Source organism: Bos indicus, chromosome 4 (assembly GCF_029378745.1).
Source record: "Bos indicus isolate NIAB-ARS_2022 breed Sahiwal x Tharparkar chromosome 4, NIAB-ARS_B.indTharparkar_mat_pri_1.0, whole genome shotgun sequence".
NCBI lineage: Eukaryota > Metazoa > Chordata > Mammalia > Artiodactyla > Bovidae > Bos > Bos indicus.
In genome coordinates, this window is record NC_091763.1 from 98,487,254 (window position 1) to 98,512,074 (window position 24,821).

A 24,821-nucleotide genomic window follows, 5' to 3' on the forward strand; every position below is an offset into this window, starting at 1 on the left:
TCATAAGAGCACTTTTTATTTGAGGCAAAGAAAAGCCTAGCTGAAAGGATTACAGTTCCAAGCAATCAAAACCCCACTGTTAGAGGCACTATTCTGATTTTGTGAATTCAATTTAGAAAAGAGTATTTGGGTTGCATGTTCCCCAGATCCCCAGACTAGAAGGGCAAAGGAAAACTGAAGAGACTTCTACTAATCTACTGATTCTGCTCTTTGGACCCGACACCAAGCTGGCCGAGCCCTCGCGGGTTTGTCTAGAAGTTGCTGACCCACCACTGAGGGACACGGGCCAAATTACGCTACACACAAGAAGAGTGAGGTGGGAGACGGCGGGTCACCTGGGCAAGGGCAGGCGCCCGCAGCTTCAGAACGCCTTCAGAACTCCTCGTGGAAGGGGTAATCCCTGTGGGAGGCACAGCTGTCAGGAGGAAACAGGAACACATTAGCCTTTCCTGGCTGAGACTGCTACCGTAACCAATTTCAAATAGAAATGATGTCTTGAGTGTTGTACATTAATGCGTATACACGGAATCTAGAAAAACGGAACTGATGAACCTGGTAGAACATGGATTTGTGGGTACAGCGGAGGAAAGTGAGGGTGGAACGAACGGAGAAAGTAGCACTGACATATATATATACTATCATGTGTATAACAAAAAGTCAGTAGGAAGTTGCTAAATAATACAGGGAGCCCAGCCTGGCGCTCTGTGATGACCTGGAGAGGTGGGGTTGGGGGAGGGCAGGGAGCCTCGAGGGAAGGGATATATATATACACACAAAACTATGACTGATTCTTACTGGTGTACTGCACAAACCAACACAAAATTGTAAAACGATTTTCCACCAATTAAAAAACAAAGCAGACTCACAGATACACAGAACACACATAACACAGCAAGTGCTTGGAACACAGGGGGCAAGAGGCCACTGTCATCTCCAGAAGTCTCCCAGGGCCAGTGGGAGCTGAAGTGAACAACTAAAGATTTGCTATAGGAAACACAGGGAGAAGGGACAGGCTGGATGTTGAGCTGGGGGTGGAAAGATACAAGAGTTGTTTGCCAAGGTTCACGGTCTTATGGCCTGTGTTGGAGGTATATAGTGTTGGAAAGCCTGGCTGGGAGGAGTGTGAAAGGCCTCAGGGTGAACCCTGCTTGGGGAAAACAGCTCTTTCCTAATCCATTACACATCAGTGGCCTCCAGCAGCTGCCCTGCCACATGCTGTGTCAGCAGCTGGAAGGAGAAAGGAAACTGAATGATGAGCGGTTCTCAAAGGAGAACAAGGATGGAACCTGGTGACTGATTCACTTCTCTTGTCTCTCTCCTTTGCCCACTAGATCAAACAAGACTTTAATGTCTAAAGGGTCAGTGCCATTAACACATACAGGGACCTCAGAGAGGGCCAGTGGTAAACTCACCTGTGGCCATAGTGTGGCAGCCACACGCTCACAGGCGAGAGTTGTTAATCAAGAAGCAAACCTGGGGACACCTGCCGGAGGAGTAGGGGGACCACCAGGGGTGCCAGCTAGGAGCTGGAGGGAGAGAAAGGGCTGGAAAGACAGCTAGCACCCGGGCTGGCCTGAGGGAACGCTCAAACTCTGCTTAGGATGGTAACTACCAGAGGGGACAGAGAAGAACGGTGAGGTCGGACAACACAAACAGGGACAGGCAAGTTCTTAGTCTCCGTGTAAAATGGGGAGAGTCTCCTTGAAAGCAGGAAATGTGTTTTAAACTTTCCTGAGTTAATGTAGTAGAACGAAAAGGAAAAAGAAAATAAAACCAAACCCTACTTCCTTGTCATCTCCTTCCAAACTACAAATCAGAGGGAACACAAGGAACCAGCTCATGTCTACTGGAGGGGTCTAGTGGCTCCAGTGTCAGAGCTGGGGTGCTGGTGGGCCCCGAGCACATAGTCTTCCGACCAAAACCCTCTCATGAGTCCTTATGGATAAAGAGTCACGGGGAAATTCTTCCAGGAAGGTGGGGCAGGAGCCACCTGGAATCATCTGGTTTCATATGAGCCACTTAATTTTGAAAAGGAAAAGTTAATATATCTAGATGGGTGGGACAGGGTAGGAGGGAGGGGATCTATATAGACATAGCTGATTTACTTCCTTGTACAGCAGAAACTAATGTAATATTATGAAGCAACTATACCCCAGCTTAAAAAAAAAAAAAAGGAGCTGTTTGGCCCCCAGGTTACTGCAGGTTAGGCCAACAGTGCACAGGGTGAGGAGAGACTAGGGCAGGGCGCCGGGCATTTCCCCGGAGCTGAGTGCAGCTCAGCTGACATGCTGTAAATGCTCCCTGCTGCACACGGAGAAGGCCAGGTAACATGAACAAGCCAAAGCTGCTGCATGAACAGGACCTGGGTGGTAAGGCCTCCGGCAGTTATTCTTTCGTCTGCATCCCTCCAGGGGCTCTCCCGGCACTCACCTCACCAAGGCACAGGCCCTCCAGTCCCTGTTGTAGCTCAGCAAGGTGTTCATATCCTCCTTGTCCAGTTCAAAGTCAAAGACCTAAAAAGAAAACAAAACAGAAACCACAATCCGGTAAAGCTCTGTAAATAGCTATCCAACACAGGTAAGGGCTTCCCTGGTGACTCAGTGGCAAAGAATCTGCCTGCCCATGCAGGAGACTCAGGTTCGATCCCTGGGTTGGAAAGATCCCCGGGAGAAGGAAATGGCAACCCACTCCAGTATTCTTGCTTGGAGAATCCCATGGACAAAGGAGCCTGGGGGGCTACAGACCATGGGGTCGCAAAACAGTCAGACATGACTTAGCATCAACAAAATCCAACACAGAATATGAAAGCATATGATCAGCTCCAGGCAGGACCACTGGTGAGATGTTGCCTGCTATGCAGAGGAGCAGGAAGGTAGACTAAACTCAGAGAAAGTTTATTACATGGCCACTCAGAATGCACATGTTTTGTCTGGGTATGATACGAACGATGAAAACAGACCTTTGCCTTCCAGATCCTCCAGGCAAAATGATACTTCTTTTTTTTCCTATTTAGTTCACTTCAAAACCTCTGCCCAGGGAATTCCCTGGCAGGCCAGTGGTTAAGACTCTGTGCTTCCACTGCAGGGGGCGAGGGTTTGATCCCTAGTCAGGAAGCTAAGATCCCACATGCCATGTGGCCTGGAAGCTTAAAAATGAGGGAGGGGGATGTATGTACACCTATGACTGATGTGTGGCAGAGACCAACACAATATTGTAAAGCAAGTATCCTCCAACTGGGCTTCCCTGATGGCTCAGATGGTAAAGAATCTGCTTGCAGTGTGGGAGACCAAGTATCGATCCCTGGGTAGGGAAGATCCCCTGGAGAAGGGCATGGCTACCCACTCCAGTATTCTTGCCTGGAAAATCCTATGGACAGAGGAATGTAGGAGGCTACTGTTCATTGGGTCGCAAAGGGTCAGAAAGGGTCGGAAACGGCTGAGCAACTAACACATCCTCCAATTAAAAGTAAATAGGTTTGAAAAATAACAAAAGTGGGTCTTTAAAAAAAATTTTTAATGAAAATTTTCCCAACGCTTTGAAAAAATAAAACAGGAAACAAAAAAATCCATCTCTAGCAGAATATGTGGTTCTCATGCTGTTTTATCACTTTATCTATCTCCTCCACCCTGCCCAGGCCCCAGGCGGACAGCAGCTGGTGTTACAGCCGCAGCCTCCGACCAGTGGAACAGGAGTGATCAGTCGCTCTCCCTGGAAACAGAGTCACAGGAACCAGGGCTTGGGTGAAGACTGAGAGCTGCTTGCCTCAGGGTGAGCAGAGGCTCAGGGGGCACTGGCACTGGGACCCTCCTGGTGAGCTCGTCTCCTGGCCCGGCCCCCCACACTGGTGTGGGAGGCAGGCAGGTGGGCAGGAGGGGCTGTGGAGTCAGAAGGCCTCCTCGGCTCTGGCAGGTGCCCAGAGGACCGCACAGGACACCTCACTGGAGCCCTGCAAGGTCTCTGCAGGCCACGGAGCTGTCAGCACGGCAGTGTTTCCTGAGTGCACCAGGTGCTGTGTGCATCTTATTTCATCTTCGTGATAACCCTTGAAATAGGTTATCAATTTTACAGATGGGGAAACTGAGCCCTGATGCAAATCCGGGCAGCATCACTCAAGAGCAACATTTCTCAGGCAAATGACAAGTCCCAGCACAGGTGTGTGTGCGTACAACGAGGCCCAGGGCCCACCCTGGCACAGCACTGCCACCCACGAGGAACCAGTGTCCTGTGTCTACAGTGGGCTCCCTGTCTGAGCGGAGACGGCGGGGGGCCCACACTTGACCATCCAGAGGCCTGGTAAAAAGCTGGCCCCTCCTCCACCGAGGGGGCCCCGGGGCGACCAACCAGGGCTTACCTGGAAGTTCTCAGCAATGCGTTCAGGTGTCACTGACTTGGGGATCACGATCAGGTTCCTCTGTATGGGGAATCGGATCAGCACCTGTGCAAAGAGATGTCAAGGGCGTACGTCCATCAGGAGCTCTGCACTTTCCACTCGCCCAATCTGACCCCCAGCCTGGCCCACACCCTAAGAGAGAAACCCCAGAACTTCACAGTGAGGAGTCCAGCTCAGGGGTGATGCCTCACACCCTGCAAGGAGGAAGGGAGGCACTCAGTCCCCCAGCCCAGCTCTCAGCCTCCGTGTCTCTCTGTATGTTACTCCCTGTCTAGGAGCTCCTGCTAGCCTTTGGGAGCACACAGCTGAGCCCTTCTACAAGCAAAGATGGGCTTTCCCGAACAAGGGCGAGTGTGGACCCTCAAAGTAGCCTTCAGAGGTAGCGGGGCAGGTCTGATCATCCCCAGCCCCATATGGTCTTCTAACGGTCCTCTGTGCCCTTTCTACCACGCTTCAGGACCCAAGCCATACGTCTGGGGAGGGCTGACTGGGCTTGCTCCTCCAGGCTAACGGGAACCACCACAAATGCAGGAAGTTCTGGGAACAGTCACGAGAGCCTGGAAACGGCCGTACCTGGGCTGTGGTTTTATTGTACTTGTCTGCAATCGCTTTGATCCTGGGGTCCTCCAGTATGGAAGGGTCCTCCGGCTTGGCCCTGGAGATAGACAGCAAGATGGTCTGCGTGAGCGACCACCGTCACCACTGCTCAAGGCAGCCATGACCCTAATCCTAAGGCCCATTGACCTCAGAGGGCAGCCCACCAGTCTTCTCCTCAGAGCTCAGTTATAAACTCACAACCCTTTGAGGAAAAAAGGAGGCATCCTGCTACTAAAAATGCCAACCAGGAAACCCAACAGGAGGCTCCCAGGAGATCTGCTGATCACCTCGGAAGCACTCTCCTTGATGCTGAATTTTCCTTTTTCAGCCATTTCTAATCTCTGCGAACAGATAAGAGAACATGACCCCATGGAGACTCACCAGGGCCTGTCAGGAGAGCCGAGGGGACTATAGGCAGTCACCACAATGCCTTTGGAGTTGCAGTACTGGATTAACTTCTCCTGAGTGAGGTATGGGTGGCACTCGATCTGCAGACACACACAGGAGGGTTGATGCTGCCCATGGGCACGGGCCACACCGGAAGTCCTCCCTGGCTAAGACCCCTCCCTCCAGACAGAAAGTTATGGGCAACCCACGTCCCATCTCCTGGCTGGGTGGTGACAACTCTTGCTTCCCAGCTAGTGTTCTTGACATTAAGGATCCTAGTCTTGTTACCATGGCCATGGGCCTCGAGGTTTTTTTCTGGCTTTGGCCATTTATCAACTGTGACATGTCTGAGGATGTCAATGTCTGCACACAGCTCGTCTCAAGACTCTGAGTCATCACAAGCCAGGCTCAAAACCCTTTCTCTCCTGCAAGTTTCAATCAGATGTGGCACCGTCTTTTCTGAGCCATAACTCAGGGTGTTATCCACACCAGGTGGTGTGGATAACAAGGAAGTGCTAGCATCAGAGTGTCACAGAACAGTCTCCCATGCACACCAGCTCCCCTGCTGACATTACCTGGTTAACCGCCGGCTTGTATTTTAAGCCAGGTTTGTTTAAGATCTTCTCCACTTGGAGATGGTTGAAGTTGGAGACTCCAATAGCTTTCACCAGCCCTTCGTCCACCAGCTCTTCCATGGCCTAGAAACCAAAGAGGGTCGGCTTGCTGCTGACATGTGCCCAGAAGGACAAGGACCAGAAGCACCTTTTGTACCAGCCAGCTTAACAGGTCATGCCCTTATTATTCAGTGCCAGCAAGTCAGATCTTTGGGAAGACAAGAGGCATCAAGACAAAAGCCAGGATGGCTTTAATGAGGCAGGAAGAGCCACAGCAGTGACAGAATAACAATCATGGTGAAAGAAATGGTGGAGCAGATCATTCACGCCTGGTCCCTTACGAGGAGGCCGGGGAGCCAGCAAGAAAGGGGAGGCCAAGCCAGGGGCCGCCTTACCGTCCAGGTATCCACGAAATCTTTCTCACTGGGAATCACGTTGCCGTCCTCATCCAATGGGAAGAAGTCCTTCCCAGGCTGCAGTAACAATCAAAAACAATCACAGACCTGCAGAGATCTGCTGGGGCAGATGCACTGTGGAAAGCAAAGTTCTAAAACAATTACTCTAAGCTGTAACAGCTGTCTGTTTGCAGAGGATAATCAAGGGCAAATTCATATCATTGGGAAAAAGAAATAGCAGACAGCTCCTGAAGCCTCTAGACCCCTTTTCTATCAGATGGGTGGGCACTGACCATTGTGTGGAGATGGACAATTCTTGGTCAGTGAGATGAAGCCTGCCATGGATGGGGGTGTGTGGATAGCAGGGGACCCAGGGCCCATGTTCTGGCTAGACCCAAGCCTACAAAACCACCACCTCGCTGAGCCTTGCCAGCTTATTGTGAAAAAAACAAAGGATGTAAGTCAGGCCCAGATACACCACAGTGCAATAAAATAAGAGCTTCAGGGTAAAACCCACATGCTTTCACACTGGTTGATGAAGCAGAAAACTGAGCCTGTGGCTAGAATGGAGGCTAAGTATGGAATAACTCTAGAGTTCTTTTGTGTCAAGAGGTAGGTTGCCGAGGTTTATCAAGCTTCCACAGGATGTCATGTGTATGGAATACGGGAAAACACATGCATTAAGTGCAGGGTGCAGGCGTGTGTATATATATGTGTGTGTATGTGTGTGTGTGTGTATATATGTGTGTGCGTGTGTATATGTGTGCGTGTGTGTATGTGTGTGTGCGTGTGTATATATGTGTGTGCGTGTGTATATATGTGTGTGTGTGTATGTGAAGGTGCCTGAAGTGGTGGGGAGTGGTGGCAGCTGATGACGCTGCCTTATGGGCAGGAGTGTCACCTCAGCTGTGTTCACTGTTGCAAAGGTTGAAATTACCCAATTACCAAATAACAAAGAGTGGTGCTCCTCCAACTCTGAAACGTGCACGTGAGCCACCCTTGGTTTGGGTCAGAGGGCTGGGTGGGGCCCGAGGCGGACTTCTAACAAGCTCCAAGGCGAGGCCACTGCTGCTGGTCTAGGGACCGCACCTCGAGTGCAGTGGCAGGGACACACACAGAGGGTCTACCCGCTGGCGACCTGCTAACAGCAGAGGGCGATGCCACTGGAGACCGCTGAGCCCCTACCTTGAAGCCTGTGGGCCAGTGGATGAGGTAGAGGTCCAGGTAGTCCAGCTTCAGGTCGCTGAGCGTCTTCTGGCAGGCACCTTTCACCAGGTCCTTGTCGTGATACGTGCACCACAGCTGAAGCCGGGGAGGGAACACGTCTTAGCCCGCAGGCCGGAAGCCAGATGGCTTGGGGACAGGGGACTTGCTTTCCGCACCCACAACCCACAGACTTCACCGTGATGCTGTCAACGGTGGGGACAGAGATTCTATTGCACACGTGAATCCCACCCTCCCAAAGGAAGGGAGGATAATCAGGTCAAGGAACCCTTTCAGGAGGACCAAACTGAAGGCACAAAATGGAATGGGCAGGTTGGCAAGCCAGCCCCAGGCCCTGAACATAGTTCCCACCAGGCTGGTCTTCGTGGGGCCAGCCTCACCCTCCCACCCGGTATCTCTTGGATACCACCAAGAGAGCTCGATCTGCAGAGGGGAACCAAGTCCTGTCCTCAGAGATAACCCTCTGGAAAGGGGATGCTAACCCATAGCCTCAGCCTCATCAGCAAGGGGCTCCAGCCAACGGGTCCCAGTGGAATGACCATCCAACAGACAGGTGAGCCCTGGAGCCCACATGGCCTTGGGTGTGGCCTTGAGTCAACACCTTTGCCCAGGAAGAACTGCCTGCTGGGTGATAACCCTAGCCATGTTCAGAGACCCCAGAGTGTGGTCTTGGCCCCTAAACGGATGCTGCCCTGGATGAACATGGACGAGAACCCTCCCTTAGGCTCCCCTGCAGGGTGGGGTACCTTGCTGACGATGAAGAGGTCCTCACGCTTCACCACTTTCTCTTGCAGCTTTGCCTGGAGGGCCAAACCCACCTCGTTCTCATTCTGGTACACGTGGGCACAGTCAATGTGACGGTACCCAAGGTCGATTGCCACCTTCACAGCCTCCGTCACTTTGCCTGGAGGGGACTGAAAGAAACAGGAAATGGAAGACAAGGGGATAAGACCAAAAATGAAACAAAACACAGTCTGCACAGAAGCCAGGAGGAAGGGAACCCAGGCTTCTCAGCGGCTCTTGTTCCTTCAAGGCCCCCGCAAAGCCAGGCCACCCGAGGTGAGATGCCACAGTGCTTCACTTTAGGAAAATCTGACCACCCTTTACTAGCAGCACAGATCACCTTAACTAGATGGGCCAAAGCCCCTCGCTTCCTTGTTTGTTCAGCATCTGTTGATTTACAAATCACTGTGGTGGTAGAGAAGACTCTTGAGAGTCCCTTGGACTGCAAGGAGATCCAACCAGTCCATCCTAAAGGAAATCAGTCCTGAATATTCATTGGAAGGACTGATGCTAAAGCTGAAGCTCCAATACTTTGACCACCTGATGCAAAGAACTGACTCACTGGAAAAGATCCTGATGCTGGTAAAGATTGAAGGCGGGAGGAGAAGGGGACAACAGAGGATGAAATGTTTGGATGGCATCACCAACTTGATGGACATGAGTTTAAGCAAGCTCTGGGAGTTGGTGATGGACAGGAAAGCCTGGACTGCTGCAGTCCATGGAGTCGTAAAGAGTCGGACAACACTGAGCGACTAAAGTGAACTGCATAAACAAAAGCCCCCACTATCTCAATCTATTAGGTTCCTAAGATAATGAGGGAAACCACTGCTTTCAAACAACTCAAAATACTTCAAAATCACTGTTAAATATTCATTCCAATTACTGTTTGGTTCACGAGTTTCGTCAATGAATGCCTATGCCTTATTTTATCCTTTTACAAGTGGATTCTGGTATTGGTCATCACTTGTTTTTATGCAGTTTGGGGAGTATCAAAGTCAAAAACGACTGCTGCAGGTTCAAAGGCTTGTGCTCAAATCTCGCTGTGCAGGAATCTGCTTTAAGAGGTGGAGGCGGGAGGTGGCCGCTCAAAGGCACTTAGCGGACAGAAAGGAGTTGACAGGAGGGGGAAATGGGATTCATGGAAGACCACCATATGGTTTGTGGTCAGAGCTGCATAAAGACTGAACGCTGCCCCTGCTTGGACCATGTGCGCATCTGGGTGAGCAGGAAGGCACAGAAGCACCCCGCCATCCAGCACCCAGCCTGACTGCGCACACATCATCCGCACGACACTGTTTGGACCAGAGAGGTGGAAAACAAACACATGCATGGGACTGTTGGGTGAATAGGGCGCGTTCCTCCGGAGAGCTGGGGTAGAAAAGAATGAGCAGGGAACTCCCCGGGGGCCGTGAGCAGCTGCAGACATCTGCTGTTTTGATATCAGCTGTTGCGAACAGAGGAAGGCGGAGGAATGCAAGACCGAGCCATGAGCTCGCTCGCCACCATGGAGGGAGCAGGGTGGGCAGACAGGCAATGCTGACCTCGGGTGTGACATCAGACATCTTCAGGTGACCTGGCCATCGCCTAGGTCCCCGAAGGACCCAAGCTGTTCCTGCAGTCTTCCCCGCCCTTCACGGTGAGAACAGGGCAGGGAACCTCAGCATAGCCAGAAATGCCACAGCGTCCCTGGGGCCCCCTGTCGCTGATGAGAGCAGGGCACACCCCTTCCCAGGAGAGAGAGCCAGGTGGAATGTGGAGACCCAGGAAGGGGACTCCAGCATGCCATCAACTTTCTTCAGGCTTGAAGGTACCCTGGCTGGACTTTCTCTGTGGGGCCCTGTACTGTGCTGGCCTAGCAGCTCACTGCCCTCAACCCCGGGCAGAGGGCAGGCACCTTTCCGAGGCCTGGCCACGCACTGCATCTGCCACAGTGACTGGTACAGGGCCCGAGATGTAATCCCAGCAGGCCCACAAGATTCCACCTTTGGACTTCAGCTGGCACTCTCAGGACACGGTTTCATTCTGCTGGCGACTCTGTGCGGGGAGCACGTGTGCCAGGAGGTGCTAGACGGAAGTGGGGTTTGAGGGGCAGATGAAGAGTGGAGGAGAGATAGCTCCTGGTCACGTGCTTCATAGCCCTGGATCTGGTACTCCTGACATCCTCTAAGTCAGTGACTCCCCACCCCCAACACATTTTCTTTCCTGCTTAAGATTAAATTGGTTATTTGGTTCCTTGGGACCAAAAGAGTGCCGAGTAGGATAATCAAGGCTGCTGAACAATGGACCCAAAACTGGGGGGGAAAAAAAAAAGTTCTTATGATGCTTGTGTAGATGAGCCAAGAACAGAAATGACCTACAAGAGGTCACCAAGAAGCTGTGGCTCCCTGACCCTTGCCCGGACAGAGAAGACTGATTAGTTGGGAAGCATGTGCTGAGAAGCTGAGTCCAAACTGCTTTCAAAGGACAATGAGAAGCAGAAGCAAGGACTGTTGGGCGTTTACAAATTCAATACGTACAAGCTGTGGCAATCCATAAGAGGACTACAGCAAACGGATACTACATGCTGGCTTCCCCTCTCCAGAGGCACCTTCGCAGTAATGGGAGGGAAGGCTGTGTGGGGCCTCCAGCCCTGTGTGCAGTGGGGACAACGGCTCTCACCTGTACTGGGCAGGCCAGGGCCAGCCCGGGGACAGGCATGAGGTTACTAGAAGGCTTGTGCCAGGGCAGGTCCTATCACAAATGGAACCTGACCCACGTGGTGTGCAGCGCACAATGGCTCGGAGAGAAAATAACAACAGCTCCCACTTATTATGGATCAGTCTTCACTAGTTTTTAGTATATCACTGAATTGCATCTCCACCACAACCCTGGTTATCTGTGATCTCTGGATTAGGGAACGAAGGTGTGGAGTTTACGAAACTGGCCCGTGATTGAGCAGTGAGAAAGAGATGTCGGGGTTTGAACCCTGGCACCAGGACCTGAGGGCCAGCCTTGGCTCAGAGGTCTGTCCTTGGAGGAAGGGAGACACTGGTCAGGGAGAGGACAAGTCACCCGGGCTTGGAAAACCATCCTCTGAGATGAAAATGTACTGGAATCCACAAACTACGTTCAGTACTAATTACCCAGAACCCTCCCCCGAAGGAGGCTAAACTAACTTTCCTCATCACTAATGAAGCAGCCACTTTAAGATCTGGTGGGGGGGGGGGAAGGCTCAATAAACTTGGGAATGCCAACACATGATTACACCATCTTCTCACCCCCTGGCCACACTGAAAACTGCAAACACAAGTCAGGGGTCCAGACTGAGACTTTGAAAAGAGGATAAGTCATGAAAATATGTTTCTATACATCTAACAGGAAATCCACAGAAAACCAGTAGAGGAAACACCCAAGTTATAAGTAACCAAATTATACAAATCATATAGGCGAAATCATGTTTGAAACTCACTTCTGCCACCAATCTGTCCTGTGACTTGGGCACATCTGCCCATGCCCATCCCCTCAGAACTTAGAGCTCTGAGCTTGAGCAGCAACTGGACAACATTCTAGCTGATGGTACCAAGTGACATCGCTGACACGTCTCTACCTGAGACCCCCCAGTCAGTTCCACAAACTGGGTCTATTTCCTTTTCATGTAACACACCAGGCCAGGCAGTCCCAATTCGAATAATTACTATCCGTGTCTCTCTCTCTCCTCTCCTCTTAAAACCCAATCATCTTCCGCTCTGCATGGAGCTCGTGCTGCTAGTTACCTTAATATCCTTCCCTCTGTTCCCTCTGCAAGTCAGAAACAAACAAACAAACAACAAAAATACTCCAGCTCCAAACTTGGAGAAGGGAATGGCAATCCATTCCAGTATTCTTGCCTGGAGAATTCCATGGACAAAGGAACCTGGCAGGCTACAAAGTCCATCTAAAACAGTATCTCAGACATTGACTCCTTTGTAGTTTTAACATGCAGATGTCTGGAAAGAGAGGACTGTGTTCTTTCTGACTTTTTAAAAATATTTTCTTCAGTTAGCAGGTATCACTTTTGTAATGAAGAGGGGGGATAGGAATAAAGGAAATTTTACTTTGAGGGGAAAAAAACCTGGGTAAGAAGTTTAACAGTGTGCCAATGATAAACTTGGAGCAAAAAATAGGTAACCATAACTTCTGATGTAAACTGATAAAGAAACAAGGCATCAACCTCTAAGGCCTTGAAAAGTAACACATCAGAAAAACGTTGTCACTGAAAAGCATTGTTTAACCTCTTCTGATTAAACCAGCTTCACTTCAGAGAAGCTCAACCTACATTTAAAAAAAAAAAACTAACCTTACTTTTTAATTATCGGTTTTGTTCAAAATATTAGTGATGTCATGATATGATTTTCTGCTTCTCATTGTATATAAAGCATTTCAACTACATGTATGCTAAACAGACATTTGTGACCTAATTTCTCAAAATGTATTCCAACTTCCAGTTAATTTATTTAGAATCTTCTGGAAAAGAAATTTGCAAACTTTTTCTGTTAAGTGGCCAGACATAAAATATTTTAGGCCTTGTGGGCCAAACAGTCTCATCACACCTGTTCAACTCTGCTGCTGCAAAAACAATATGTAAAGGAGTGAGATGTGTTCTAATAAAACTTTGCTTATAAAAACGTGCTGCGGTTTACTAACTCCTGGGGGTTGCTGGAAAAGCACACAAAGTAATGGGCATTAGGCAACAGTCCCTGTCTTGATTTGTCCTATTTACAAATAACATTCTCGTTTGCAATTCAGCACCTTAATAACCAAAAGGTGAGACTTCCTTGAGATTCAGTGGTTAAGACTCTGCTCTTCCAATAAAGGGGCACTGGTTTGATCCCTGGTCAGGGAACTAAGATCCCACATGTCATGTGATACAGCCCAAAAGCAGACAAACAGAAACCCTCCCAAAACAAAACAAAATAAAGGTATCCTGATATTGAACGTAAAGATATTCTGGAGACTGAAAGGGTTTATACCCTGCTCCAGTTTAATCAATGGACAATAAGGTCCGGGGAAACCTGAGCAAGCTGGGCCAGCTTGCCTGCCCTGTGCTTACACATGATGCCCGTATCCATCGATTTTGTACCAAGAAGTCTTCAAGTCTGCCACACTCATAAGACTCCAATAGAATACGCATCTGGGAGAATCCAGAGAATGACAAAGTCTTTCACCTCAACAGAGGTGTTTTTATTGCTTGGTGCAGATAAGCCAACCTCATTTGGCTCATGTTCAATTACGCCCAAATCTACAGTTTAATAATGTAAAACATAATTTCATATGATAAAGAGCAGACTGCCGAAGAAGGATCTTTTTCATTGCCTTATCACATGAAAACAGTCCATTTTGGCTATTTTTTTACACCAAAGCTCACAACCAGGTCTGGCCACAAACACAAACCAACAAGAAAACTGAGATTAACTTTCTCTCCAGCTGTCCTAAATTACACCACTGTCTCCACTTGGTTGTAATGGGGGTGGCCCAGGGCTGGCCCTGCGCAGGCAGGACTTATTTAAGTATCTTTGCTCTTGAAGAGCTGCAGGTGGAGGCCTGCAGGGAGATGAAGCAGGTGAACAGAAAGACAAGCTACTGGTTTAGCTCCAACGTTTCTAGCCCAGGATCCCAGGCCGGCAAGAGCTTGGCCTGAGTTCTTTCTCAGCATTTTCTCCTCAAGGAAGTGTTCATCAACCTCAAAGAGGCAAAAACCAGTTTGTTGGGGGCAAAACCAAAAACACTTAGCTTATAAAATGTTCTGTGGCCTGTCAAAGGGTCACAGGACACACACAGATGTACTGTCTATCTGTGATGTTGAATTTTCATTGGGTGGGGGACATTTAGGGGGAAGTGTCTCAAAGGCTCGTGGGTGTGGGCAGAAGACGATGGAAAAGCAGCGGAGAAAACTGTCCTCTACTCCTAGGCTTGGAGTATGTAGGTAAGTTACAATGGCCATTTACCATCAAAAAGTTTCCAGCTAGTTCCACACATTTATCAGCAACAGGACACTGGTCAGCATCAGAAGTAATCTGTTTTAGCCGCTTCCTGGGAATACAATACCCGTGGCTTATTTATTGTCCACTGGGGAAGGCAAGCCTGCCAAGGGGAAATGGCCTCTAAGCCACATGGGCTTGGAGGCATAGGTGTTCTTCCAGTGGACTGAAACCGTCACCTCCAAGGAGAGGAAGGGGGAGTCTGAGGACCTTCAAAGTAACTGACTGGAGACTCCCAGAGCCCTGCCAAGGGTCCGAAGGATACAACAGAGCCACCATGATACGGAAGATGCATGGGAACCAAGAACTGCCCTCACTCCCAGGGCTTCCCGCAGTTCTCACAAAGATAAGCAAATGGTATTTGGGTCACCCCATTTTTGTCCGGCATCTGTGAAAATATATATTTTACACATACAGGGGAAAGGTATCAAACACTATTCATATACTTCTCCTTATAAAGAAGGAACTCTACTCCAAGCCCATACTTAAACCATTTATCTCCCTGTCACCTCCCCTACCATGCCTCTACAAGGTTCCAAACAACTTCAACTCCTCACCCACTGCCCCACATCTGAAATTATCTTACTTCTTCATATTAATTCAACATGTTATCCTCAGGATACCTACCATTTCCAGGCTCTGTGAGCAGTTCTGTAAATAGTGTGTGACCAAGTCAGTCGCTACCCTTACACTCAACGAACTTACTGGAGTGAATGATCTAAACACACCAATTTATAGAGCTATCTTAACTAAATATACATCCTTGGGAGTAGGTTTTAAGAGCTCAAGCAAATGATAAAGCCCTAGTTTTAAATCAACTTTTACTCCTTATTTAACCCGAGAGTACTGATTTTGAAACAATGGACCTAAGGTCCCAGTTTTTGAAACCACAAACTTATAAGGCTCAGAGAGGTGGTAGTTTTGTTCCAGCCACACGTGTCTGTCTGTGTGCTGCCTCAGAAATTGTAATTTGCCACTGCCAAGAAAGTGTCTGTTCACATCCATTCCAAGAGAATAACCTGCGACAGACCGAATTTTACTTGGTACAATGGTCATAATTCAATTACACCCTTAGAGCCACCACTGGATTTTTGGAAGGAAACACAAGGCACATATAACTGATTCCTTTGTCCAAGAAATACTTTTCCTAGGAGGCAACTCCAGGACAGTGAACGTTTACAAGATTTCAGCTGCTGATTTTAGGGTACAGATAAATACCATCTTCTGTCTCTTTCAGACCATTTCAAGGTGCCTTTAATCTCTATAGTCTTTTCTTTCCTTAGTGTGCAAATGGCTAATGCCCAGTCCTATATTTAAAATTCCTGGAAAACCCGAATCATAGCCGTGGAATGTAATGTACAAAATACCCCAAGCTAACTTATAAGCGGTTTAAAATTTGGGGGTTTTGCTTCGGCTTCCGTAACATCACTCGGTGCTCCCCAACTGTCAGATACTCAAGACTACCATTTTTACTCGTAACCTTTTCCTGGGGACGCTGTGAAGAGGTTCCAGAGGTGCCGAGGTTTCAGGAGGCAGTTTTAACTACCGATGCCAGCCCTCAGTTTTGCATGGGCGGGAACCTCCCCTCACCACCCGCACCCGCGCAGATTCCTTCGTCCAGCACAGGACACTCCGAGGGGCACGCCGGCCTCCGGGAGTTCAGCGACCAGCGCGTTTGGAGACAGTGTAAATAAAAAGGTCCTAGGCACACTCATGCCGCCTAATTCAATTACCTGCAGACTCCAGGCTTACCTTGGGATCCTTATTCCTGAGGGAGCAAAGCCGGAAACGGTTAAGGATCAACTATTGCGAAGAAAGAAGACGCGGGGGCCCGCAGGTGCGGTTAGGCAGGGACGCCGGCGCCCCACGCCCCACGCCTCTTTTTGCTCCATCTCTGGGAACGCCCCTCCTAGACCTTCATCCACCGAGCCACAGCGACGGAGACATGGGAAAATTTCCCTTCGATCGGCGCCCCCTAGTTGCCTTTCCAGCTGAGATCGGATTCCAGCGGATCGCAAGCACGAGGAGTTATGGGGTCGGCCACCCGCGAGCCGTTCTCAAGCACCCCTTCCCCACCCCACCGTAAGTCCCCCGGCCCGAGACCGAGGCGAGCGCCCCGCCCGCTTCAGCGCCCGGGCTCCCGAACCTCAGGCCCAGATCCTGCCGGTACCCGACCAGCCCAAGCGTGACTCCCTCGAGGCCTGGTGTTCTCCGCGGGGGGCACTGCTCAGGGTCACTCTCGGTCTCTTCCCGCCCCAGGCCGCGCCGAACACTTAAGCGAGCCCCGGAGCACGGTCGCCAGAGTACTTACCTTCCAGGTGCCCAGCCCCAAGATGGGCATCTTGGCGCCGGTGTAGAGCACGATGTGGTTGGCCATGACTGCTTGAGCTCTGCTGACCGGTATCAGAGAACCGTGCCGAGCAGGCTCAGCGCGGTTCTTTAAATAGCGGGTGAGGCAGGCCGAAGGGGCGGGTATGATGGGTGTCTGGCTCGGCAAGCGCAGCTTCTGATTGGCCGCCCCGGCATTCAGGATGCCGCACGTCTGTTAGCCCGGGGGGCTCTGCGAGGACGTGCCTCCTGCTAGGTCCTAGCGTCTCCGGATTCCTTTTGAGTAGGCGGTTTACCCATGCCCCCACGCCCCGCAGCGAGCTCCGCCAGCAGCTGTGGCGCGTGGAAACGCGAATGCTTTAGCAAAAGTAACAGAATTCCCATAAATAATAGCCTGGGAAGGAGTTTTGGTTTTTCTCTCTCCTTTTTTTTTTTTTTGAGAGCGCAAAAGGATAAGTTTATTGTTCAAGCCTATTAGCATGGTTTTTTGGGAATTTGACCAAAGCCAGGACTTTAATTTGTAGGAACACACTGGTGAGATGGTTGGCTGGCATCACCGACTCAATGGACATGAGTTTGAGTAAACTCCAGGAGTTGGCGATGGACAGGGAGGCCTGGCGTGCTGCAGTCCATGGGTCGCCAAGAGTCAGACACGACTGAACTACTGAACTGAACTGACTACTACTTCTGGAGTTTAGCGCCCTTTGCTCTTAGTAAGGTGCACCCCAGAGAAATGGTTTGTATCTTGTTGCAGAACATCAGCTTGAGATTTAGGTGAGCCTGAGTGAACTCCGGGAGTCGGTGATGGACAGGGAGGCCTGCCGTGCTGTGATTCATGGGGTCGTAAAGACTCGGACACGACTGAGCAACTGAACTGAACTGAACTGAGCCTGTAGAAGGAGGTAGCAACCCACTCCAGTCTTCTTGCCTGGAGAATCCCAGGGACGGAGGAGCCTGGTGGGCTGCCGTCTATGGGGTCACACAGAGTCAGACACGACTGAAGTGATTTAGCAGCAGCAGCAGCAGCCTGTATGTAGCCTCCTAGGGCTATCTTCACACTCCGCCCTAGATGTAAGCTGTTTGTACATAATGTAATTCAGCAACCCTTTCTCCTAAAGCCAGCCTCTCTTGAGGTTAGGAGTCCCTGATGAGCTTAATCTAAAACACGCAGAGGACATTGAATCTTTAGAAAGTAAGGCTCTATGGAAGCAGCACATTTCATACACAGTAACTTAGCAAAGCTCTCTAGATGAATAAGACAGAAACCCACAAAAGAAAAGATAACTTTAATATTGTAGCTTCAAGTATGCCAAATTAGGAGGAGTTAGATGAATTGGGCTTCCCAGGTGGCGCTAGTGGTAAAGAACTTTCCGGCAAAGCAGGAGACAAAAAAGATGTGGGTTCAGTCCCTGAGTGGGAAAGATCCCCTGGAGGAGGTCATGGCAACCCACTGCAATATTCTTGCCTGGAGAATCCCATGGACAGAGGAGCCTAGTAGGCTATATAGTCCATAGGGTCGCAAAGAGTTGGACATGACTGAAGGGACTTAGCAGCAGCAGGTAATGAGTTAATCAATCCTAATTGGCAGTCCTAACACATTCTTTCCCAGGATAACCAAAGGAAAGTTGCTGAAAGAGTTTTGTGGACAATTTTGGTTTCTTTTAAACAACCCCTTTCCATTATACCATACTCTACCTCAACCTTGCTCTTTCTGCTCTATCTCCCTTTAATATTTCCCCTAATTATGTGAGATCGGGAACTACATTTGCCTGGGGATGACTCAGAACCCAGACCTTTCTGAATTCCATTCTGGTAATTTTCCTTTCAGTGCCTTTTAAAAAGTGCCCTGCCCCACCACCCCCACCCCCGCCCCCAGGAAAAAAATGTGTACAAAACAGACTGGGCCAGAGATTTTTCCATTTACTTTTACAGAAACTGTTGTGGGTAGGCAAATTCTGATACTATTTGTCCCCCAATAATAGCAATTTCATTTGAGCCCTACAGCTAGGAACCTGGTTTGTGATAAAATAGCAGTAGTCATACCACTCTTCATGCATGACTCTGTTGGCAAGAGGCTGCTGTCCTAAGGGCTAGTCTCATAGAGAAATTATACACCTGGAGTGAGCAGGTTGGTATACACAGAAGGGTCATCTGCTAGGGACATACATTCAATATGAATGGCTTGTTGTGGTTACTTTGATGATTGAGTTTAACAGTTGACTGCATGAAGGCATAACTGGCTAAAAATGGAGTATTCTGACGGGGCTAGCACATGTAAAAAGTCAGACCTGTGGATCTTCTATAGCAATGGCTGTACTATAGTGGGGACATACTGTTGTCATAATCACTTTACTGCTCTGTTACGTCTGTAATCTTTGTAAAATGCTGTGGTGCACATATCAAAATTATGTTTTAAAAAAACCGTCAATGGAATTCTTCTAAGAAACCTTCTAGTAATCCCTAGCAAGAGCAATAAGAACTTTAAAGGACTCTAAACCAATAATCCTGTCATGAGAACCAGTAATCTCATTCTGAGGGAATAATTTAGAAGGAAAACACGCATACCTGCACACAGACACCTCGCTATAAGTGTAGGGCTGGGACTGGGCAAGTGAGGCACTTAGGTGAAAAATTGCAGCCTGAATGTGGATACTTCCTTAATTTTTATACCCTTGGCATTTCACTTGAATCACCCTAGTCCACACACACACATGTATGTTTGAAAAACAGTTCTATACACACAATGGAAAACTATAAATGTCCAACAACAGCAAGAGACACGGTGTAGCTTAAGGGAAGACAGGGGTTTCCTGGTAGCTCAGTGGTAAAGAATCCACCTTGCAATGCAGTGACACTGGTTCAGGGCCTGGTCTGGGAAGATTCCACATGCCTCGGAGCAATTAAGCCCTAACGTGTGCGCCACAACTGCTGAGCCTGTGCTCTGGAGTTGGAGAGCCGCAAATGCTGAGCCTGAGAGCCGCAGCTACGGAAGCCCACACACCCAGAGCCTGTGCTCTGCACCAAGAGAAGCCACTGCAATGAGAAGCCCATGCGTGGCAACAAAGAGTAGCCCCTGCTGTCTGCAACTAGAGAAAGCCCACGTGCAGCAACGAAGACCCACCACAGCCAAACAATAAAATTAACAAATCTTTAGAATGAAGACAATCTAGATATAGAGAAAAATATATACGAAATAACCCTAATGTTACCACAGAAAACAAAGTCATAGATAGGACATGGTTACAAACATGAAAAAAATAATGTGACATATGGATAAAATTAGGAAGAAGCCGAAAGTAAGGGTAATACTGTTTGTCAGATTATTTAATTAGTAAACATTTTTTTTATGCAATTAAAAGAATTTCCTATTAACTCTCCAATTGCTGTAGGATAAAACTGAAACTCTTTAGCTTGGCATTCAAGGTCCTGTGAAATCTGGTATAACTCTGTAAATATATGAGAAACTACCAAATTGTACACTTAAAATGGTGAATGTTATGGCATGTGAATTATATCTACGTAAAGCTGTGATCATCAAGCACACGGAAGTTACATGCGACCTGTCTGCACAGGTTAGTTGAGGTGAATGGAGGCAGTGGGCTCTAGTCACACAATCCCTCAAGGACCCAGGCTAGAGCTTTCACCACCTCATTCACAGATTGCCCCAACCCAAGTCTTCAGGGTTTGCCTCAGGAGAGTCAAAGAGCACCGAACAATCACAAATGAGCGATGAATTGTTTAGGCCTGGAAGTGGCACACGTCCCTTCCATCTACAATCTTGGCCAGACCTAGTTGCAAGGTCCTATTTGTCTTCACTGAGATGGGCAAGCGTCATCTTCTCGTGTGCAGAGGAGAACAGAATACAGTAGAATACAGTGATAAACAAAGTGTATTCCACGAGGACAAATAACTATTGAGCCCATATCATGTCTCAGGCACTGCTTCAGTCACTTTGTGAGTGCATACTTGTGTGCTAAGTCGCTTCAGTCGTGTCTGACTCTGTGACCCTATGAACTGCAGCCCGCCAGGCTCCTCTGTCCATGGGATTCACCAGGCCAGGGTACTAAAGTGGGTTGCCATGCCCTCCCCCAGGGGCTCTTCCTGACCCAGGGTTCATACATTATATGCAGGTGCTGCTGCTGACAGGAATAATATAATAGCTCATTTCTGTGCCTGGCACTATTCTACAAACATTGTATGCATTAAATCATTTAATCTTCACAACTATCTTCGCAGTGGGTAGTATTAGTCATGGATTTTACACATGAGGAAACTGAGGCATAGAGAAGGGGGGAAATATTGCTAAGGTCTCATAGCAAGTTGAGGGCTTCACAGGTGGTACTAGTGGTAAAGAATCTGCCTGCCAGTGCAGGAGACACTAGAGACAAGGGTTTGGTCCCTGGGTCTGGAAGATCCCCTGGAGGAGGAAACGGCAACCCATTCCAATATTCCTGCCTGAAAATTCCCATGGACAGAGAGGCCTGAAGGGCTTCAGTCCACGGACTCACAAAGAGTCTGGCATGACTAAGCATGAACGTGTAATAAGTGGCATGGTCAAGATTTAAACCCAAAGAGTTTGACTATAGCACCTGAACTCTTCACTGATACACAGGTGGCTTTCAAGTCATTTTACTGTGACTCACAGTAAGGAACAGATTGCATTTGTTGACTGAAAAAAAAAATGTACAACCTAAAAGTTGAGAATTATGTTTTATTTGGCAGACTTCCTAAGGATTTATGCCTGAGAGTCAGCCTCTTAGATTGCCCTGAGGGACTGCTCCTAAGGAAGAAGCTAGCATACTAGGAGTTTTTGCAACAAAGATCAGATGGAGAGATCAGTAAAAGACTACTGTTAATTAAAGGAAACCAGGTATCTCAAGCTAAGGAATTTAGCGATTTTCTTTGTATGGGAAGATGCAAGGCTCCGGCTCATTGAAATCATTCCTTTGATATGCACCTCAGCTATCTTTGGTCAGTATCCTGGTTTTTTTCCATCCTGAATCCCTTCAAGGTACACCATTGAGGGGTGGCTGCAGGGGCTGATGGCTTGCTGGCCACAAATTCTTTTTTTTTTTTTATCGATATGGCAGGTGAAAAAGCTGGCATATGTGTATATATAACAGAAACAAAAGACCTACAAAAAATTTCGTCCTTATTATGTGTGGCATACTCTGATAGTGCATATTGTTTTATTTTTCTAGTATTGATTGCAACCATGATTCACTCCCAGTTCCGTGATGAATGATTTTGTGATCCACTCTTGGGTCATGGTCTCCAGTTTGGAAAACTCTGCCCTCCATCCACACCGTGGCCTCACCACGACTCCTCATTTCAGGTAGCAGGAGAACTGTGATAACCAGACTCTGAACACCTGACCAGAGCAGCACCCAGAGAAATCCACAGTGTGCGCATCCCCAACAGGCCAGCAAAGGTGTCTTTTATCCTTCGGTACCCTTGGAGGAGCAATCATCATTTTGGAATGAGAACACCTGAGACTGGCCCTCTAGAAATGGGAAGCAAGGAAAGGCAAAAGAGAAAGTGTGGAGGTCACAGGAAAAAGACAGAGACTTCAGCCCATGTCAGGGAATGGGCTGGACGTAAGAGACTCAGGGAACTTGTCTGATGGAGGGCTCCTGTCAATACTTAATTGTGTTTGTTTGCAAATGAGGTTTAGATGGTAAACAACATTGGAAGAACTGTCACTATTAATCTTCCTCATAGATATTGCAGGATAGCAAAAAAAAAGAGAGAGAGACAAACATCATGTCACCCTTAGCACAGTTCAATAAATTCTTGTGAATAGTAATATCCATGTGAGAAGTGAAGGTGTTAGTTGCTCACTTGTGTCCAACTCTTGGCGACCCCAGGGACTGTAGCCCACCAGGCTCCTCTGTCCATGGAATTTCCCAGGCAAGAATACTGGAGTTTGTAGCCATTCCCTTCTCCAGGGGATCTTCTCCCCAACCCAGGGATCGAGCCCAGGTCTCCTGTACGGCAGGCAAATTCGTTACCATCTGAGCCACCAGGAAAGCCCAGTAATATCCATGGGTGCCTCCTGTGTATCAGGTGCTTCAAATTCATTTTCTGATTTGATCCGTATGGCCTCCTGGCCAAGACAACTGACTATATTCCTTTCTCATTTGGGGCATCAAAGAAACTTGAGGTTTGGTAATATTAATTTTGCAAGACCAACAAGTTAGTAAGTGGCCTTCTTTTAAAATTTTGATATTTTTGTTCATCATGGATTTTTTTGGCATTAATATAGATTTTTAAAAATATTGCATTAAAATATAATCTATCTCGGTTACTAAAATTTTTGGTGCTCTCCTCCCCTTAAATTCTGTGTAGAGGCAAATTTCCCCCTCACCTCACATTGCCTAAGAGCATCCAAATAGGAAGGAACCAACTCCCAGAGGTGGGGTTACTGGCACAGAGCATTCATTATCCTCCCCGTGAGCATTCATGCTGTCTACACTCTTACAGTGCATGTGTGAGAGCACGTGAGGGCCTGTGCGGCCTTCAGCACAATTTCCCGTCCCTGCAGCTGTGACGCCACCCTTTTTCTTCGCCTCAAAAAGCCTAAGACAAAGGAGACGAGTGAGGGAAGCACTGTAAGAAATGCCTAAGACATTAAAGAATTCTTTATCCTGGGGTGTGGTGGCTCTGTGGCTGAGAACCTCTGCTGCCCATGGCTTCTCTTTTCTGAGTGAGAGGACTCAGGATGCTTGTGGCAAAAGGAGAGACTTAACTCATACATCATTGCCAGCTGAGGGAATGAATGGGCCTCGTATGCAAATAAATGTCTCCTGCACTCCGATTTAGGAATGGATTACTAGTGAGATTGACGGGTCTCCTGAGGTGGGGATGGAGGGTATCAGGTCAGTGATTCTACAGAATTGATAACACAGGTGTTGGTATCTTCAGGAAGCGTGTCATTCCCCATGAGCATGGATTTGGATGAGGTGATTGATAACTTCCTGGCTGCCTGCCCCTGTTTCATCCTCAGTGCATACTTTTGCTCAGAAAATCTTCTAGAAGAAAAGATTTCTGTGCACAGATAAAGCACATGCAGTATTAGCAAGTTTGGCATCTTTATGGGAGAGGTATATTCAGTCAAAACTTCATTCACTTATACTGTAGGTATTTACTGAATATTTACTGTCAACCCACTCCAGGATTCTTTGCCTGGGAAATCCCATGGATAGAGGAGCCTGGCAGGCTACAGTCCATGGATTAGCAGAGAGTTGGACACAACTGAGTGACTAACACTTTCACTTCACTTTCTATGCCAATAAGTTCTGTTTTAGGTTCTGTGATTACAAAGATAAACAGGACAGTCTCTGGTCATATGCAGCTTCCTCTCTAGCCTGGAAGAGATAGTAAACATACCTAAAAGCAAGCTAATGTAATATCCAGCTGCTGCTGCTAAGTCGCTTCAGTCGTGTCCAACTCTGCGCAACCCCATGGATGGCAGCCCACCAGGCCCCTCCGTCCACGGGATTTTCCAGGCAAGAGTACTGGAGTGGGTTGCCATTGCCTTCTCCAATATCCAGCTAGATAAGGATAAGCCATGTGATAAAAATAAAGGAGGTGATCAGGATAAAGAAGAGGGCTAGGTTGACAGTCTGGACAAGGAGGATGGAAAGTGAGGTGAGCCATGTGCATACTTAGAGAGACACATTCCAGCAGGTGAGAAGAAGCCTCCATGGACCTGAGAGTGGTTGAGTTGTTTTGTGTATATGAGGAGTGGCAGAGAAGCAAGGAAAGATGGTGACTCTTCTTATTTGCTGAAGAAGACACCCCAAATACCTAGGCAGCAGTAGGAGCTTATCATTTAATGACACTCCTGCTATGTCTTCTGTACCTTTGTTTTGATGGTTTCAAGATGCTATAATTTGTGCTTTCCTTTACTTTGGTGGGGGCTTCCCAGGTGGCACTAGTGGTAAAGAACCCGCCTGCCAACATGGGTTCAATGCCTGGGTTGGGAAGATCCCCTGGAGGTGGGCACGGCAACCCACTCCAGTATTCTTGCCTGCAAAATCCCATGGACAGTGGAAGGCTATAGTCCATGGGTTGCAAAGAGTTGGACGTGACTAAAGCCACACAC

The 24,821-nt window shown here is 48.4% G+C and overlaps 1 protein-coding gene and 1 long non-coding RNA gene across 2 annotated transcripts in view; one reads left to right on the plus strand and one right to left on the minus strand.

Annotated features, from left to right (window-relative positions):
• Positions 1–16,854, minus strand: LOC109557651 (aldo-keto reductase family 1 member B1). The gene is made up of 10 exons (XM_019959107.2): positions 16,698–16,854; positions 8,354–8,521; positions 7,569–7,685; positions 6,384–6,461; positions 5,950–6,072; positions 5,369–5,475; positions 4,964–5,045; positions 4,352–4,435; positions 2,431–2,513; positions 1–415 (listed from the first exon to the last, which is right to left on the minus strand). Exons 1-10 carry the CDS (start codon positions 16,761–16,763, stop codon positions 373–375), a joined length of 951 nt encoding a protein of 316 aa, XP_019814666.1. The 5' UTR covers positions 16,764–16,854; the 3' UTR covers positions 1–372.
• The window catches only part of LOC139182763 (uncharacterized), a 13,664-nt gene continuing 4,845 nt past the window's right edge, over positions 16,003–24,821 (plus strand). The window contains exon 1 of the long non-coding RNA XR_011566316.1: positions 16,003–16,468. This is a non-coding gene — a long non-coding RNA (uncharacterized lncRNA). The remainder of the gene's footprint in view (positions 16,469–24,821) is intronic.

Coding starts and splice junctions, on each gene's coding strand:
- LOC109557651 (XM_019959107.2), bottom strand. CDS start 16,763: ATGGCCAACCACATCGTGCTCTACACCGGCGCCAAGATGCCCATCTTG. Junction 5,046..5,368: donor GGCTCTCCTGACAGGCCCTG/GTGAGTCTCCAT, acceptor GTCTATCTCCAG/GGCCAAGCCGGAGGACCCTT. Junction 416..2,430: donor AGGGCCTGTGCCTTGGTGAG/GTGAGTGCCGGG, acceptor TCCTCCTGACAG/CTGTGCCTCCCACAGGGATT.